This window comes from Falco naumanni, chromosome 3 (assembly GCF_017639655.2).
Source record: "Falco naumanni isolate bFalNau1 chromosome 3, bFalNau1.pat, whole genome shotgun sequence".
In the NCBI taxonomy this organism is placed as follows: Eukaryota; Metazoa; Chordata; class Aves; order Falconiformes; family Falconidae; genus Falco; species Falco naumanni.
In genome coordinates, this window is record NC_054056.1 from 59,207,419 (window position 1) to 59,221,433 (window position 14,015).

General features: G+C 35.8%; 1 protein-coding gene across 1 annotated transcript in view; it reads left to right on the forward strand.

Annotated features, from left to right (window-relative positions):
* Positions 1-14,015, forward strand: part of SPIRE1 (spire type actin nucleation factor 1) — a 132,773-nt gene that overhangs the window by 9,973 nt on the left and 108,785 nt on the right. The window contains 1 exon segment of the mRNA XM_040586288.1: positions 2,373-2,407. Coding sequence (XP_040442222.1) covers positions 2,373-2,407 — 35 coding nt within the window.

The window sequence follows — 14,015 nt, forward strand, 5'->3', positions numbered from 1 at the left end:
ACAGTACTGTTGTTTTTTAAAAATGCCGGTATAAATGGGAATAAATAATCCATTTTAAGATGTTCCCTATATTTTTATGATAAAACAAAACATGAATTATGATTTGCTCTAAAAGCAGTAGTAAATTTTGATAGTACCATATATGAAATGAGGAAGGTTTCCAGAGTTTGAGTGCTTTTCTTTGAAGAACAGCTTTCATGGAAGTTTATCAAAGATGGCCTATCAAAGGGGTTGTGAGATAAGCTTCTTGCTGTTCCTTTCAGAAACCTAAATTTTGCCTTGCTTGTTTTGGTCTGGGCTGATTTATTTTTGCCCTTCAAGACTTGGTTAGAACTTCTATTAAAAGAATCTTCGTAGGATCTCAACATAAGTAGCAATGAGTGCTTTATGTCTGTGCTACCGAGAGGATCTACAATTTGCATCCTGTTCTGTTAGACCGTAGGAGGTGCTAATCAAGATATTTTAAATTATCAGTTATTGCAGACATTGATGGCCTTCTGTATGCCATTGCATCATCATAGGTTTGAAAGTACTTTTTTCCAAAGCAGTAATTAAAAAGAAAAAAGTCTTTTTTTTTTTTTTTTAAAAAAAAAAAAGACAGCACAGTCTTTTTCCCCATCTTGACTACATTTCTGTGAATTAGTCTTGTATCATCTTGGATCATGGAGAGACATTGATTTGATCATCTGTCGTCTGACAGAAACAGCCCCTGATATTCGTAAATCTGCTAATAAAGTTCTCAGTAAATTTCTTCCATTTGTAACAATCACATGAATGTTACTGCTTAAAATACAAAAAAAATCTCCTATCTTTATCATGAGGTGAATCAGCCAGAATCACCAGTCCTTTTGAAATGGTGTTAGGTGATGCAAAAGCTACCTTTTAAAGTCACTCTTCAGTTTGTTTTGAAGTCAGACACAAGTGCTAAGCATTCAGCTTGCATTTGCAACAGTTCAAAATGAAGGTAAACAGCTTTCATTCTGCTTGGTGGATGCTAAACTTATCTTGAATGAATAAGGAACATTTAGTTTCAAAGGGGAAGGTGACCAGTTCAATATCAAAAATTAATTTGCTTTCTATGCAGGTGACTCTTCCCTAGTGCTGACAGTTTTTGCATGCCGTTCAGATTTGACATATGAAGTCAGCATGATCATTCCTCTGTGCAAACATTATGCGAATCAGTTGGTTGAGCTTGCCAAGCAATCTGATAAAACAGTCCTTCCAGTTATGGCTGCAAATTGCAGGTTTTTCTTAACTATTGCGGTTATAACTTAACTATCCTTTGGCCACGCTGAGTGGTGGTCAGCAGCCGTCTCCTGTGACGTACTGTCAGTGTACACGCAGTCAAGTGAATGTGCACCATTCTAGTTTCTGAGTACCCAGGGACTCAGAATCGTGCCACACGTTTCCCTAGGGTGAGTGCCATCAAGGCCAAAGTTGCAAATTGTAAACTAGCGGTGTGGGTGCAATGCCGCCAAAAAGTGAAGACAAAAAGAGGAAAATTCTATATCTGGGTGCTTTGAAATTAAGGTTTTGGGTAGCTCCCCTTTGAAATGAATATATTTCCATGGAATATTTGACGTTCCTGAATACTGTTTTTCAAACAGAAAATCATCCTGTCAGAATTGCTTCACCCTACTTTGATATGAATTATTAATGTGAAATGAGAAACTTGCTGCATTTGGTGAAATGGTACCTTCCTAACATGCTGTGAAATTTTAGTCTTATTTTTTGTAAGCTGTCAATCCACTTACACTTTCATACCAAAGTGTTTTGTCTTTGAGAAAATTGAGATTTCAGTTTGATGAAACAATTCAGAAACATATTTTTTCTGTATTATATAAATTCCAAAGTGATGCTTCTGAACTCAGAGGAAATGCAAAAATTGATGAGAGGGGGTTACCAGAGTATTACTGTAACATTTCAACTTTAATTTGCTTGAACTTTGTGGTGTTGTTGAACTCTTTATTATTCCAGAGGTATCAGATGAAACAGTAGCTGCTCCCTGGTTTATGCACGAATGTTGTTTTTTCTCTTGAAATAATTATTTGGTGCTGCTTAATTTAAGCCAACATGTTTTCATGTTCCCTCCATGGCCAAGCATCAGTCATACAATTTAAATAATGATGCCAGGCATTAAAGACACATGTTTTTTCCAAGGGAGTATTGTGAAGGATCCAAATAAAAAGGGCAGGGCCGCCTTCTTGTTAATTCTGTGATGCATATATAATGGAAACATTGTTTAAATGTGTGATTAAAATAAGGCAAAGAATAAAAGAATATTTGGCAATTACTAAAAAAAAAAAAATTACTCAAGTTTTTAGTGTTACTTGTGCATTTTTTTAATCTGGCTTTTTTTTTTTCAATTACAGATAAATCGGGTCATTTACACTGCACAGAAATGGAGGTAAGAGAAGTATTTTGTGTTCTGCTAGCACTGATTTAGCTCAGCTCATGTTCATTAACTTATAGTGTAAATGTGGGGTGTGGAGTTGTTGCAAAGTTGTACTGTGAAATGTGTATTGTATTTATAATAGCTGCGTAAATGTATCTTAACATGGGATATTGAGTCTGAAGTTCAGAAACAGAGGAAAGAAAGGCCATATGGTTTTCCAAAAACAAGGTTAGAGATCTTATGCAGCCAGTGTAATCTTGTTTGATATAAGTTTATTTAAAATACATATTTTTAGCAGAATATTTTATTTTGAATATTTTCTGTGGGATAAATTCTCTTGTTATACTTTAGAAAGGACTAGTAGGTAGTGTGGAATAAATACTTGGTGTTTATGGAATGGCTTGGTGATTTTTGATAACCCAAGAATTTGGATGGAAGCAGAGAAGACCAGTGATCTCAGGGGGTTTTATCTGTCTAAAGACATCTTGATTTTGGATACTTTTAATACTTCCTTTAATTTACTTGACAATATTTGAGGCCCAAGAAATATTGTATATCTTGCTGGGGTAGCAATAGAAACAGAAATCCAGTTAAATCTGCTTGATTTATATCTTGACCATTGTTTGACTCTGTATCTATGATATTAAGCTGTGACTACTGTTGTAAGAATGTTCAAAGTATCATTTTGTCGGATACATAGATTTAATCCAAGACTGAAAGGAAAACTAAGTAGAATGTCTTGTTGAACAGGTTATGGACCTGTTTTTTGTTTTTTTTTAATTTTAATTATCATACAGAGTAAATAATATAGTTTACTCCTTAAATAATCTTCTCTAGCAATAAATACAATTTCTGTGTCCTTTGCAGGGCAGTCTTTTCTCACTGACTTTGAACTTTCTTTGAAATGTAAAACTCGGGTTTTACTTCAACTGTTCTGTCAGTACCTCAGGCTGAGCCTAGAGATGGAGCAAGTGCATGCATCTTAATTGGCAGGTTGTCTGTTTTCTTATCAATAATATATATGAAGGTGACAAACTGCTGTTACTGAATGGTTTGTACATAGATAAACTGTGCATGAAAATGTCTGGCTTAAATTAAAAATGAAAGGCTAGCTAGTTTGACTACAGATGGTAAAACGCTAAGGCCATCCAGATTTTTGCAAGTATTAATAATAATAAAAAAGGGAAACGTCCTTTCTGCAGGATACAGCATAGCATAAGGAGTAATTCCTAACTGATGTAAGTATAGAAAATGGAAGTGGGCACATTTTGTTTCATCGTGTAGTTCAGTTTAAGCAAATGCATCCTGGGTTTGTTTAGCATTTGTAAAATCTCAGTTCCTAAATCTAGTACCATATTCACAAATGATAATCTTGTGTGTCATTTGCTTTGCATACTAAATATTGTTTACAATCTTGCTTTACATTTTTTAATGGAAGGTAATGAAAGGCCCTGGCACTAAAAATACAGATAATAATAAACCTCTGTTAAAATATGTATTTAACAAAACATAAAATATTTCATTTTGGGAAACTAGAAGTGGTTTTGTTTCAAATGAAAATGTCTAGTGAGAATCAGTTGGATATGTTATACTTCAGGGTTTTAATTTTGATCTTTTAAAAATATTTTTTGTTGATAGTTGGAAAGAAAAGCAGGCTAGAATTTCCCATGAGACAGAGGCTTCATTTTAAATTGTCTGTAATAAGCGGCACTGTGACCATTAGCATATTGACTCTTCTGTTTATCTGTGTCATTCTGAAGGAGTCTGTGAAGGAGTTGGTGGCTTTTTCCTCCTCCAAAATTCCTTTGGGGTTGCAGCTTTAGCCTTGGAGTTTGTGATGTTTGTGCTTTTCAGAACTAGGAACTCAGCAGAGATAGCCCATCTCATTTTATTTGTTCCTGTGGAAAAGAGTGTGGTGTGATTGAATGTATTAGAATATTGTGGGAAAATTCTTAAAATAGTAACTAACAACAATCATAACATTTTTGCAAAAAATGTAAACTATCCTGAATTGGTACATGATTTATTTCAAGCCAGCAGTATGTGGTGTGTCAAGTTCAGAGTCCAGATGCCATAGCCTTAATGGGAAGAGGGGGGTAAGGAATGAGGTGAACTTATTTAATCTGCATCTGGCTATGACTTTTACGTACCTAATGATAGCGCTCCTTAGTTGTCTCAGCTGAGGTGATGAAGATTATATAAAATATGCCAGCCTCATTTGTAAATATTTAATACTCATATAGAAAGTATTCTGTGAATGCTAAGTGATTCATATGTAGGAGGGTTTAATTGCCGCATATTTGAAAAGACCCACCTAACTGAGCAGAGGCCTGTTGTGCGTGATTAATGTAGTTAAGCAGTGTGTAGGCTGGTATAAAGATACACCCCACCTCTCACATTTGTTAAAAAGTCAGAAATTAATTAAATAGCCTGTCACAAACAATGGTGAATAAATTGCTCAACACTATTCAGCTCCATGTCAAATCACAAAAGGAATCAATTGTAGAAATATTTTAGGAAGACTTTATGAGCTCCGTATGCAAACTCTATTCATGAGTCATCGGTTATATGTATCTCTAATTATTAAAAATCTTAACACACAGTGAAAATTATAGTAATTGTCTATGGAGCTATATTTGCCTTTTTTTACCTTTTAATTTGGAACTTGAAATATTGACTGTATTTCATAAAATAATTTAGGGAAATAAATATATAGGTTATAAGGATAGTGTTCACTCTGGTACAAGTAAAAATACGTTTGTTAGCTCATCGTATTGATGCAAACAAAATGAGCACCCCTCATGCTGGTGAAAACAAGAGCATGTATTTAATAGCACAGAATGTTAGGATTTCAAAAGAGGTGTCATAATTTTGCATTAAAAATGGCACACTTACATTAAAGTGTGTTATCTGCTCAAAATTCAAGCAGTGTAAAGTGGGTGTAATTAGCATAGACTAATATCTAGGATTATATATATTTTTTTTTATTTCTGTTGAGTGTAAACAAAGGTAAGCTCTGATTGAGGGGTAGTTGCCACAGTAAACAATCCTGAGCATTAACCTTACGGTGACAAGGGAGAAGAAATGTCACTTTACAGAGGACAGGCAAAAGTGTTTTTGAGAATCATTTATCTTAGTTAAATATGGCTGAGTGTGACTTCCATCAAAATAAGTTCTGATTATGCATTGAAAAAATAAAATTTTGTGTGAGTGGTTGGTTACAAATCTGGTAATTCTGTGAAAGCTTTTGATTCCTTGTGCTGTTAAGAGGAAAATTAACAGGAACTCAGGATTGCCTTGAAATCAAAGTCAAATCATGCATCTTTTCTCGTGAGCATTAAGTCGTGCTTGAGCATTATGTGCCAGTTCTGATAACTGAAGTGCTCATCCCTTGCCGATGGAATTATCTCTCAGAGAAGCTGCACGTCCAGCTTTTGAGGGACCTGTTATTTTAGATACCTAAAAGTCCTTTATGCTTGTTCACTGATGTGGTGGTTCTGTGGCAGTCAGTCTGACCTCCTGATTTTCCCCAATCACTTCATAGTGAAAGAGAGACAGCTTAACATACACTTGATTTAATAGTAAACCCACAAAAAAGTAGAATTCAGGTTCTGATCTTTTGTGTTTTCTAATGAGCTGCTTTTTCAAGAGGAGCTTTATTTTTTTGTAACTTGTATAAGTGTTTACAGCACATCGGGAGAAGATTGATCTTGGAGGAAAATGGATTTCTGTTGTTTACTTCCTATAAGCTTGGCACATTGCCCTTTTCATTTGGCAATTTCATTAGGAATACACGGTGAATATTGGGCTGGAGAACTAATAATGTTTTTGACTAAGCTGATTTAGTGATAGTCAAATCCTGCCATCTGTCCAGAGTCTCTGAGAGAATTCAGCAGTTCCTTGTAAAGGCTTCGTAATTTTGCAGTGTAGTATGATGTGCCTTTAATAATCTACACGCCCTAAAGTCACACAGGATTTATGATGAAATCTTCATTCCAGTGATGCCACTGAATAAACCTTTCAATCAGCTGGAGAAGAGTCCAGAGGCAGATTTCAGCCTTGGTCTTCTGAGAATGTCAGATAATGGCTGGTGGAAAACTAGGTCTTGCAGAGACTTTGATCCCTCCAGGGAACACTTTGCCTGTGAAAAGCATGAATAGCAGAGCGTGGAGCATTAAGTTAGGTGGTGGTGGGGGTTTTATTTTTTGTTCTTGGTGGTTTTTTAAATCTCAAAGCATAAAAATATTCCCTATATAGTTACCCTGTGGTAACTACATAATTACCCATTTTGTAAACGAGATTAAATGTGAAAGTTTGAAAATACAGTTTAAATGACTCTGGGAGGGATCTCGGGGCGTTGGGAGAATAAGGCAATTTGTACAGGTGTTTTGTTTTTGCAGAACCCTTTCTATATAATTTCTGTTATAGTGTACTTGAAGATGCCTATCATATCAATGGCATGCTATTATATCTATGGTAGCTGTCATATGTACGGATTGATATGATAGCTGTTGTATCAATTAGCTTTAAGGTGCTAATTTTTTACTAGACCGGTGCCAGTGGACGTGTTTGCTATCTGTTCAGAGCAAGAGAGTAATCTGATTGTTCATTCAAACTGCAGGGGAAAATTGAGCATTAGATGTTGTTTGCATGCTTGCAATTTAATGGCCCTTTGTATTGTCTTTCTTTGTTGTATATAATAGAAGCCAGGTTTAGACTATCAGTATGAAATGAGAATGCTGTTTCATACTTCTCGGGTTTTGCTTCTTATTGCAAGTAAGTCAAAGCTACAAAACATTTCTGGTCTGCTAAATCCCTCAAAGTCTTCTGAGATTGTATGATACCATTTTTTGAAGAAGTCTGCTAGTTTTGAGTTTTCTGTTAGACATGCTATGTTTTCTTGCCTCTTTGCTAAGTACCAAATAGTTAATAGTAAAAACATAGTCCAAACAAGGGGTACGCTTTCTGGGGGTGAATAGAAACTGGATAATAGTTCTTAGAGTGATTGCGTGGAGGGAGTTCACTTATTTTTTTTTGGTGGATTTTGCCTAGGGCAGTTGTGAAGCTGAGGTAGAGTACACCACTCAAGTTCAGTAAGTTCAACTTCAGTGGTAAGTTTGATCTGATAGTGTTGGCCTTTTGATCTAGGGGGGACAAAAAACCTACCCAAACCTTCCATCCCTCTATTCACTTGGAAGTTCAACATCCACAATGTAAAAAGTATGCAGGAGATTTACAGGTGATGAGAATAAAGTACATAAAATCTAGATTAAATGACAGACGGAAGGCGCACAAAGAAGCTGAATTTCTGAAGATTTGTTGTTGTTTACAGCCATTTTTTCCCTGCAACACTTCAAACAACTTGCAGTGATGAGGTTGGAAGTACTGAATCAGTTCAGTGTGTGGTTTGATTTTTAGGAAGCCAAGGGAAATCAGATTTTAGCACACTTTTTTTTTTTTTTTTTTTTTAGAAGAGCAAGGAGCACTTTGAGCTGCTTGAGCATCCAAATATAATATTGCATTCATTTTGTACTGCATTTTTCCTTCCAGATGTTCTGTTTTTGATACCATATTTATCTCACTGCAGGACATGAGTAACTTCCTCTGACTGAAGTGGGTATTAGAGGTGTTTTATGAAGAACAAACAGGGATATTTATTTTTTTTTAATGTTATGGTCTTACTAGATTATTAAATCCCCTTAAGAGAGAGAAAATTGGTCAAGTAGACCTTTGTGTGTGTGTGTGTGTGTTCCCAGTTGATCACTAATTTTTCTTATTTCTGGGTGGCTGGGTTTAGTAGCGCTCTGTGACTGTAACATAAAGGCCCTTGAATATCTAAGCAGCATTGTTTCAACTATCACATGCATTACTGGATTAGGCTAATTTTAACATAGGTAAGATAACCTAATTGCGTGTTTATCAATTTTGAATTTGGTCAGTGGTCAAAAACCCCAGTAACTCAAGAGAGCTAAACACTTAATTTCACTTCAGTTACCAGGTGCTAGTTTCTCAACTTAAAATGTAAAAGCAAATTTAACCATTAAGAAAATGAGGTGATTGAAAAATTAGTAATATAAAGAAATTTATTTTCAAAATGTAAAAAGATTTAAAGTAAGAGAAATAGTTATTTATGAATGAGGTAAATCCAGAGTGCTCCTGCCTACTTTGTTTAATGACACCTTTGCTGCTCTTTTCAGTGATAACTTGTATTAACATTGAGTCATTCTAACATTCCTGCTTTGAACATGCTTAGAAATATTAATCTGGTTTATCTAAACCCATTCTTGTGTGAAGGTGGTAACATCTAAATTCATTAGCCACTTTACACCTGTAGAACCCCCAGCAATTCATACTTGGGAAAATAACGCTATGAAAGCTTTTTTCTAATGCTGCTTTAGCTGACCTAGTGCAGATGAAGAAGTGGAATTTTTATGAACAAGTAGACAGTGTGGTTAATCTTTGTTTAGCCTTTAATTTCTCTTGCTGCTTCTGCTGCTTTGTCTCTCTGCTCCTCTGGTTGTGAACACACAGAAGTTTCAGTTACTGCAAGAGAAGGGAGGAGAGATGTGGTGTACCTCACAGGATTTTCAAAGGCTACTCGGGGAAAATACTAAGAGTAAAGCTGGAATTTTAGTCGGATATGCTTTTTTAGTACTTTAATAACAGGGCAGGCCATGTTGGTTCCCTGTAACGCTGTCTTTGAGCATTCAAAAATCATAAGGCTTATTCTAGCATACAGTGAGATCGGCAGAACATGAACTGTTGAAAAGAATATGGTTTTTTTTTTAGATTAGGTTCTAGATTTTGGCTAATACATAATCAAAGATATGTCTTCTTTTTTTTCCCCTCTTTGCAGTTCTATGACTGTTTTTCTTCATATGAATACTAACATGTAGCTCTTTATCTAAATCACTTGACCTGAGAAGCTGAGACTTTAAACAAAGCAAGATTTGCAGTTGAGTCGTGAGAGTGTGCAGCACTGCATGCTTTCTTTGGCAGAGGGGATACTGGATTGGTCTTGGGGCTCACTGAGGCAAAAAGGAGTTTTTGTTAGTTTTGTACTTTCTTTTGTTTGACTTGACGCAGTGCAACTCTTTTGAGCTTTTGTTCAAAGTGAACTTTTTAGCAACTGGTAAGTTTCTGTGCTCCCCATGACCTACCAGTGTGAACATTTTCATCTTAAAAGTGTTTAATTTTGTCTGCCACTTAAATGTTTGTAATGTCAAATCATGGGAAAGCAGTGCAAGCTCTGAGATCTCTCCTCAACAGCCTGAAGGAAAAATCCTAAACCATGTTCAGTGCTGACCTCTTTGATTATCATTTAGTGTTGCTATGTGCTTAGCACGTGAAGTAAAATACTTTTATTTACCAAAGTGAAATACAGAGAGTAAATTAAACATATGGATAAAAAAAAAAGGGTGACCGAATTCTAAATGTGTATTTCATCACGTCCCTTTCTTTTATTAACCAGTAGTAATTATGAAGCACCTGTAATGCTTTTAGTGCCTCACCCTCAGCAAGAAGTGAAGGTTAAATAATTAACTAGGACAAGGCAAGCTGTCCACACTTAGTAGATTAACTCCTGCTTCATTTAAGAAGGTAGGGGTACCTAGTTAGTTAAACTGACAGTTTTTCTTTCATGTATTTGTTCCTAAGCCTGAAACACCCTTGTCAGTGTCCTGGCACCATTCCTCATCTGTGTTGTACATTTACTTCCAAGCCCCCCCTCTCCTGTTTTCCCTCAAAATCTTTTGTAGTTAATTCATTAACTTCCTTTATTTCTGTTTCTCCTTAACCTAAAAGTTAATCATCCCCATTTGTTTGTGTGTGCTACCCAATATTTGATGACTCTCAATGTTACAGAGATGACTCTGCTCCAAATGTGTTCCTGCACAGCTCTTTGCACTTCTGCGTGTTTCTTCTGTTGGGCCTCGTGGATGTTGTACTGCTACCCAAAATCATTATTTCTCTGCTATGTATTTCTCATTGTGTCTTTATCTTCCTCTGTTATCTGGACTTGCGATATTAATGTTATCTTTGACTCACACTTTTTCCTTTCCTCCAGATACTTGCCAAATCCTTAATTGCATTCTGCTAAAGGCACCCTTCTCTTTTCTCTTGCCAAGATGATAATTCAGGCTTTATGTATTTCTGTTGGGTTGTTTTGGCTAATGCAAACTACCTGCCACCTATTCCTTTCATTGGCAATGATGTAGAACATTTATTCGAAGTTGGGGTTTTTTTTTTGAAGACTTCTCTGTCTGTATGATGGGTTTGGGAGTTGCTATATATTGCTTTTCTCGTCACCTCTGGGCTGTATATTCAGGCTATCTTCTTCCTACTGTTGTAGGTCTGGAGCAGACGCTCACTGCGAAGTAAACAAGTTGCTCCATCTGCTCTCTTCGTTTAGGAAGATGCGCTGTTCCTCGTGCTCTACGTTATGTTTGCTTTGGGGCAAGGCTCTTAACAAATGTTTCAAAGGACATAGAAATACATAGTTAGAGGAATACATGCACATTCTTCCTCATCTAACTCCTCCACCTTTGGTGATGTTGAATCAGTACTTTCCTTTGCATATACTGTGTAGCATGGCAGATTACATTTGTTTTTCTGAGCATGTTGCTTGTGCCTGAATGTTTGAGTATTTCACTTTTATTCTGTGAGTGAAAGCTCTATGCAATATCTAGGTCTTCCACAAATGTTTCATTTAGTTGGGCATGGAGAAAATAAATATAATTGAAACTGCATGAAAACAGTGAAGTAATTGTGGTCTCTGGTCCTTGGCCACATTTTTGCCTTGTAATTTTCCCAAGGCCTGCTCTTGTTTACAACTCTGTACTGTTTGCTGTTGGAGTTTGTGTTAAACCTACAACTAGTAAGGCATGCAGAAAATACTTCTTTTGCCTTTTCTTTCTTTTTTAATCTGTCTGTATACTAGCAGAAATAATGTTCTTAGTGAACTTTGTTGGCTGAGATGCGTTCATAACACCCAGTATTACTTTTTTTGTAATACTTTTAGCTTTCATTGACTACCTTAATGTACTTGAGGGCTTATGATGTGATTTTATTTAGTAAACAAACTTTTTATTGTAATATATTTTTCTTGAAAAATTTGACTTCTGTCAACTATTAGTTAGCTTTCTATTCAGATCTGGTAGATCGAGCTAGTGCTGAACCTGACTTTCTTTTGTGCAGTTTGGTGCTTTTATCGCACAGGCCAAAGGACATTGAAACAGTAACGCTGCATGATCATGGAGAGTCAGCTGCATGTTTATGCCTGTAACATTTGAAGTGTTGACACTAGGAAAGTGTATTGGAATACAATTTGTTTTTCATGTTCCAGACTCATTACTAGATGTTAAAGAAAAAGTTACTCTGAAAAACTTCGGTAAGAATTATTACATGAGAGAAAGGGAGAAAAACTTGCCATTGTGATGGAGTTTTACCACTTCTTTAGAGAGATTATAGCAAAATTATTTTTCAGTTTCAAGTATTTCATTATCTTATGCAAAAAAAAGATGGTTGTTTAAAAGTTAAGGTCTTTCTAATCCCTAGACTCCCAGCTTTCTGGTGCGTTGTCTGCTTGCAACTGTCAGATCCTCCAGCTGATTTCTGCATCTTATGCTAGTTATATATGCAAATAGAGTAGCAGACTTTACAGTTTAAAACCCGGACCAGCAGTAAGTGAGGTGTGTGATGAACCTGAGGTTCTATGAGTTGTCCCAGTGACTTAATTATATGGATACTAAAGTAGACAAGATGAATGTTTGGTGGGAGAAAATTAATGCTGCTCTCGTTTTAGAGAAAGAAAAATCAAGTTTGAAGACATCAGGCAAATTGCCCATTGCAACATACGGGCTGCATGATGGATCCAGCACAAAATCTAGGTTATTTCAGCCTTAATCACAAAACCAAAATCTTTCTTCAAATTGTAAATACTACCCAAAATAACAAAAATGTTATTTTACTGCCAAGAAAATACTAATTCCCTTGAGAGACATTTCATCAAGATAGTAGCAATTTACTTTTGGGCTAGGCCATCCCCTTTTTTTCCTGTGTAGATTTCTTAAATACTTTAAAATTCTATAGAAATAGTAACCCATTCTCTTTAAAAATAAATCTTTTATCTTTCAGGGTTATACATGTAGATGTTGCTATGCTAGTACAAAAGCAGGCTTTACTTTCTATTGTTCACTTGCTGGCAGTAGATAGATTGAGCTTTGTTCCTACACAGAAGACAAACTTACCCCTAAATTTCTTGTATACATTTCAGACAGAGAAAGCATTTCAAAACTGATGCAGAATGTTTGGGAAAAATCAAAATGAATGTTTCATAGAAGAAAAAAACAAACTTGGGGGGATTTGAAGTAGGAGTCATATTTAGGTATGAAAAAAGTAAAACTATTCCAGTAATATAGGAAAGAAGCATAAAACCCCAATACAGAATAAGGAAACCTTTATTTAGTACAGCATTTGGAAAGTCAGTGAAACAAGTGAGGTATATTTTCATTAAAATATGAAGTAATGTTTAGCTTCATAGTGTAGTAATACTCTAGTAATAAGTAGTAGGACAGAAAACTTGAAGAAAAAAAAAATGTTAAAGTGAGCAAGCTACTGGTCCTAAAAATAGAATTTCATTGAACAAAACCTGCTTCAGAGGACTGGTATAATTTTTCAGCAGGTATGTCTTGAACGAAGGTATAATCCTTAAAACCAGCCTGAGCATCACTGTGGATTTACAGTGCAATACAGTGTTTTGGTATTCTAGCATTTCAGAAGTCATATTGAAACACAGTTATGTCCAATTAATGAGGTTCCAAGCACTTTACTGTCAGTGGCTCATCCTTCTGGTTTTGAAAAAGATGGCCTGTATATGTATGAAGATCTTAGTTCTTCGATCTTATGCCTGTGTGAATACCTAGATAGATGGATTTTACCAGACAGTGGGTACTGCAGCAGATACACATGCATGTCTTGCATTTCCTATCGTGGCATGAAAACTCAAGTGTTTTGGATTAATGGGTGATTGTATTTCTATTTTTGTTGTGTATAACTAAAAGATACTGTTTACCAAAGGTGGATGAATTTATTTGACACTGGGGTTTTTGTTTGACGTGGCCTATTACAGATTTTATAAAGTGACTGTGAAAGCAAGTTTTCTAAAAGCTTTCTGAATAGAACACAGCAAAGTGTTGATTGCTGTGCTTTTTCCCTGTTTAATGGCTATAGGAACAAAAAGCATCAGTTGCTTCAGGCTTTATGGTAGCTACAGTCTCTGTGGCTTTGATGCAGTGAAACTGAGAATTGTTAGACTTGGAAATAAAAAGCCCTTCTAACATCAGTTGTACAGAAACTACAAAAGAGAGTATTGTTGTCCTCAAATTGTGTTGTTATAGTCCCAGTTCCATATCCAAGCCAACTATATGTATAATTACATTTGCACTGATACATAAATTTGAATGAGAAATGATACTTTGTCTCTCAGTGATAGTTCTGTGTTCATTCAGGACCTGGATTATTGTGCACCACTGACACACAACTAGAGATTCTTACAGTGCTCATCCAAGCTGCTCTGCCCTGGCTCCCTGTGATGTGCAGAAGACCTAGTTAAGAGCAAGTC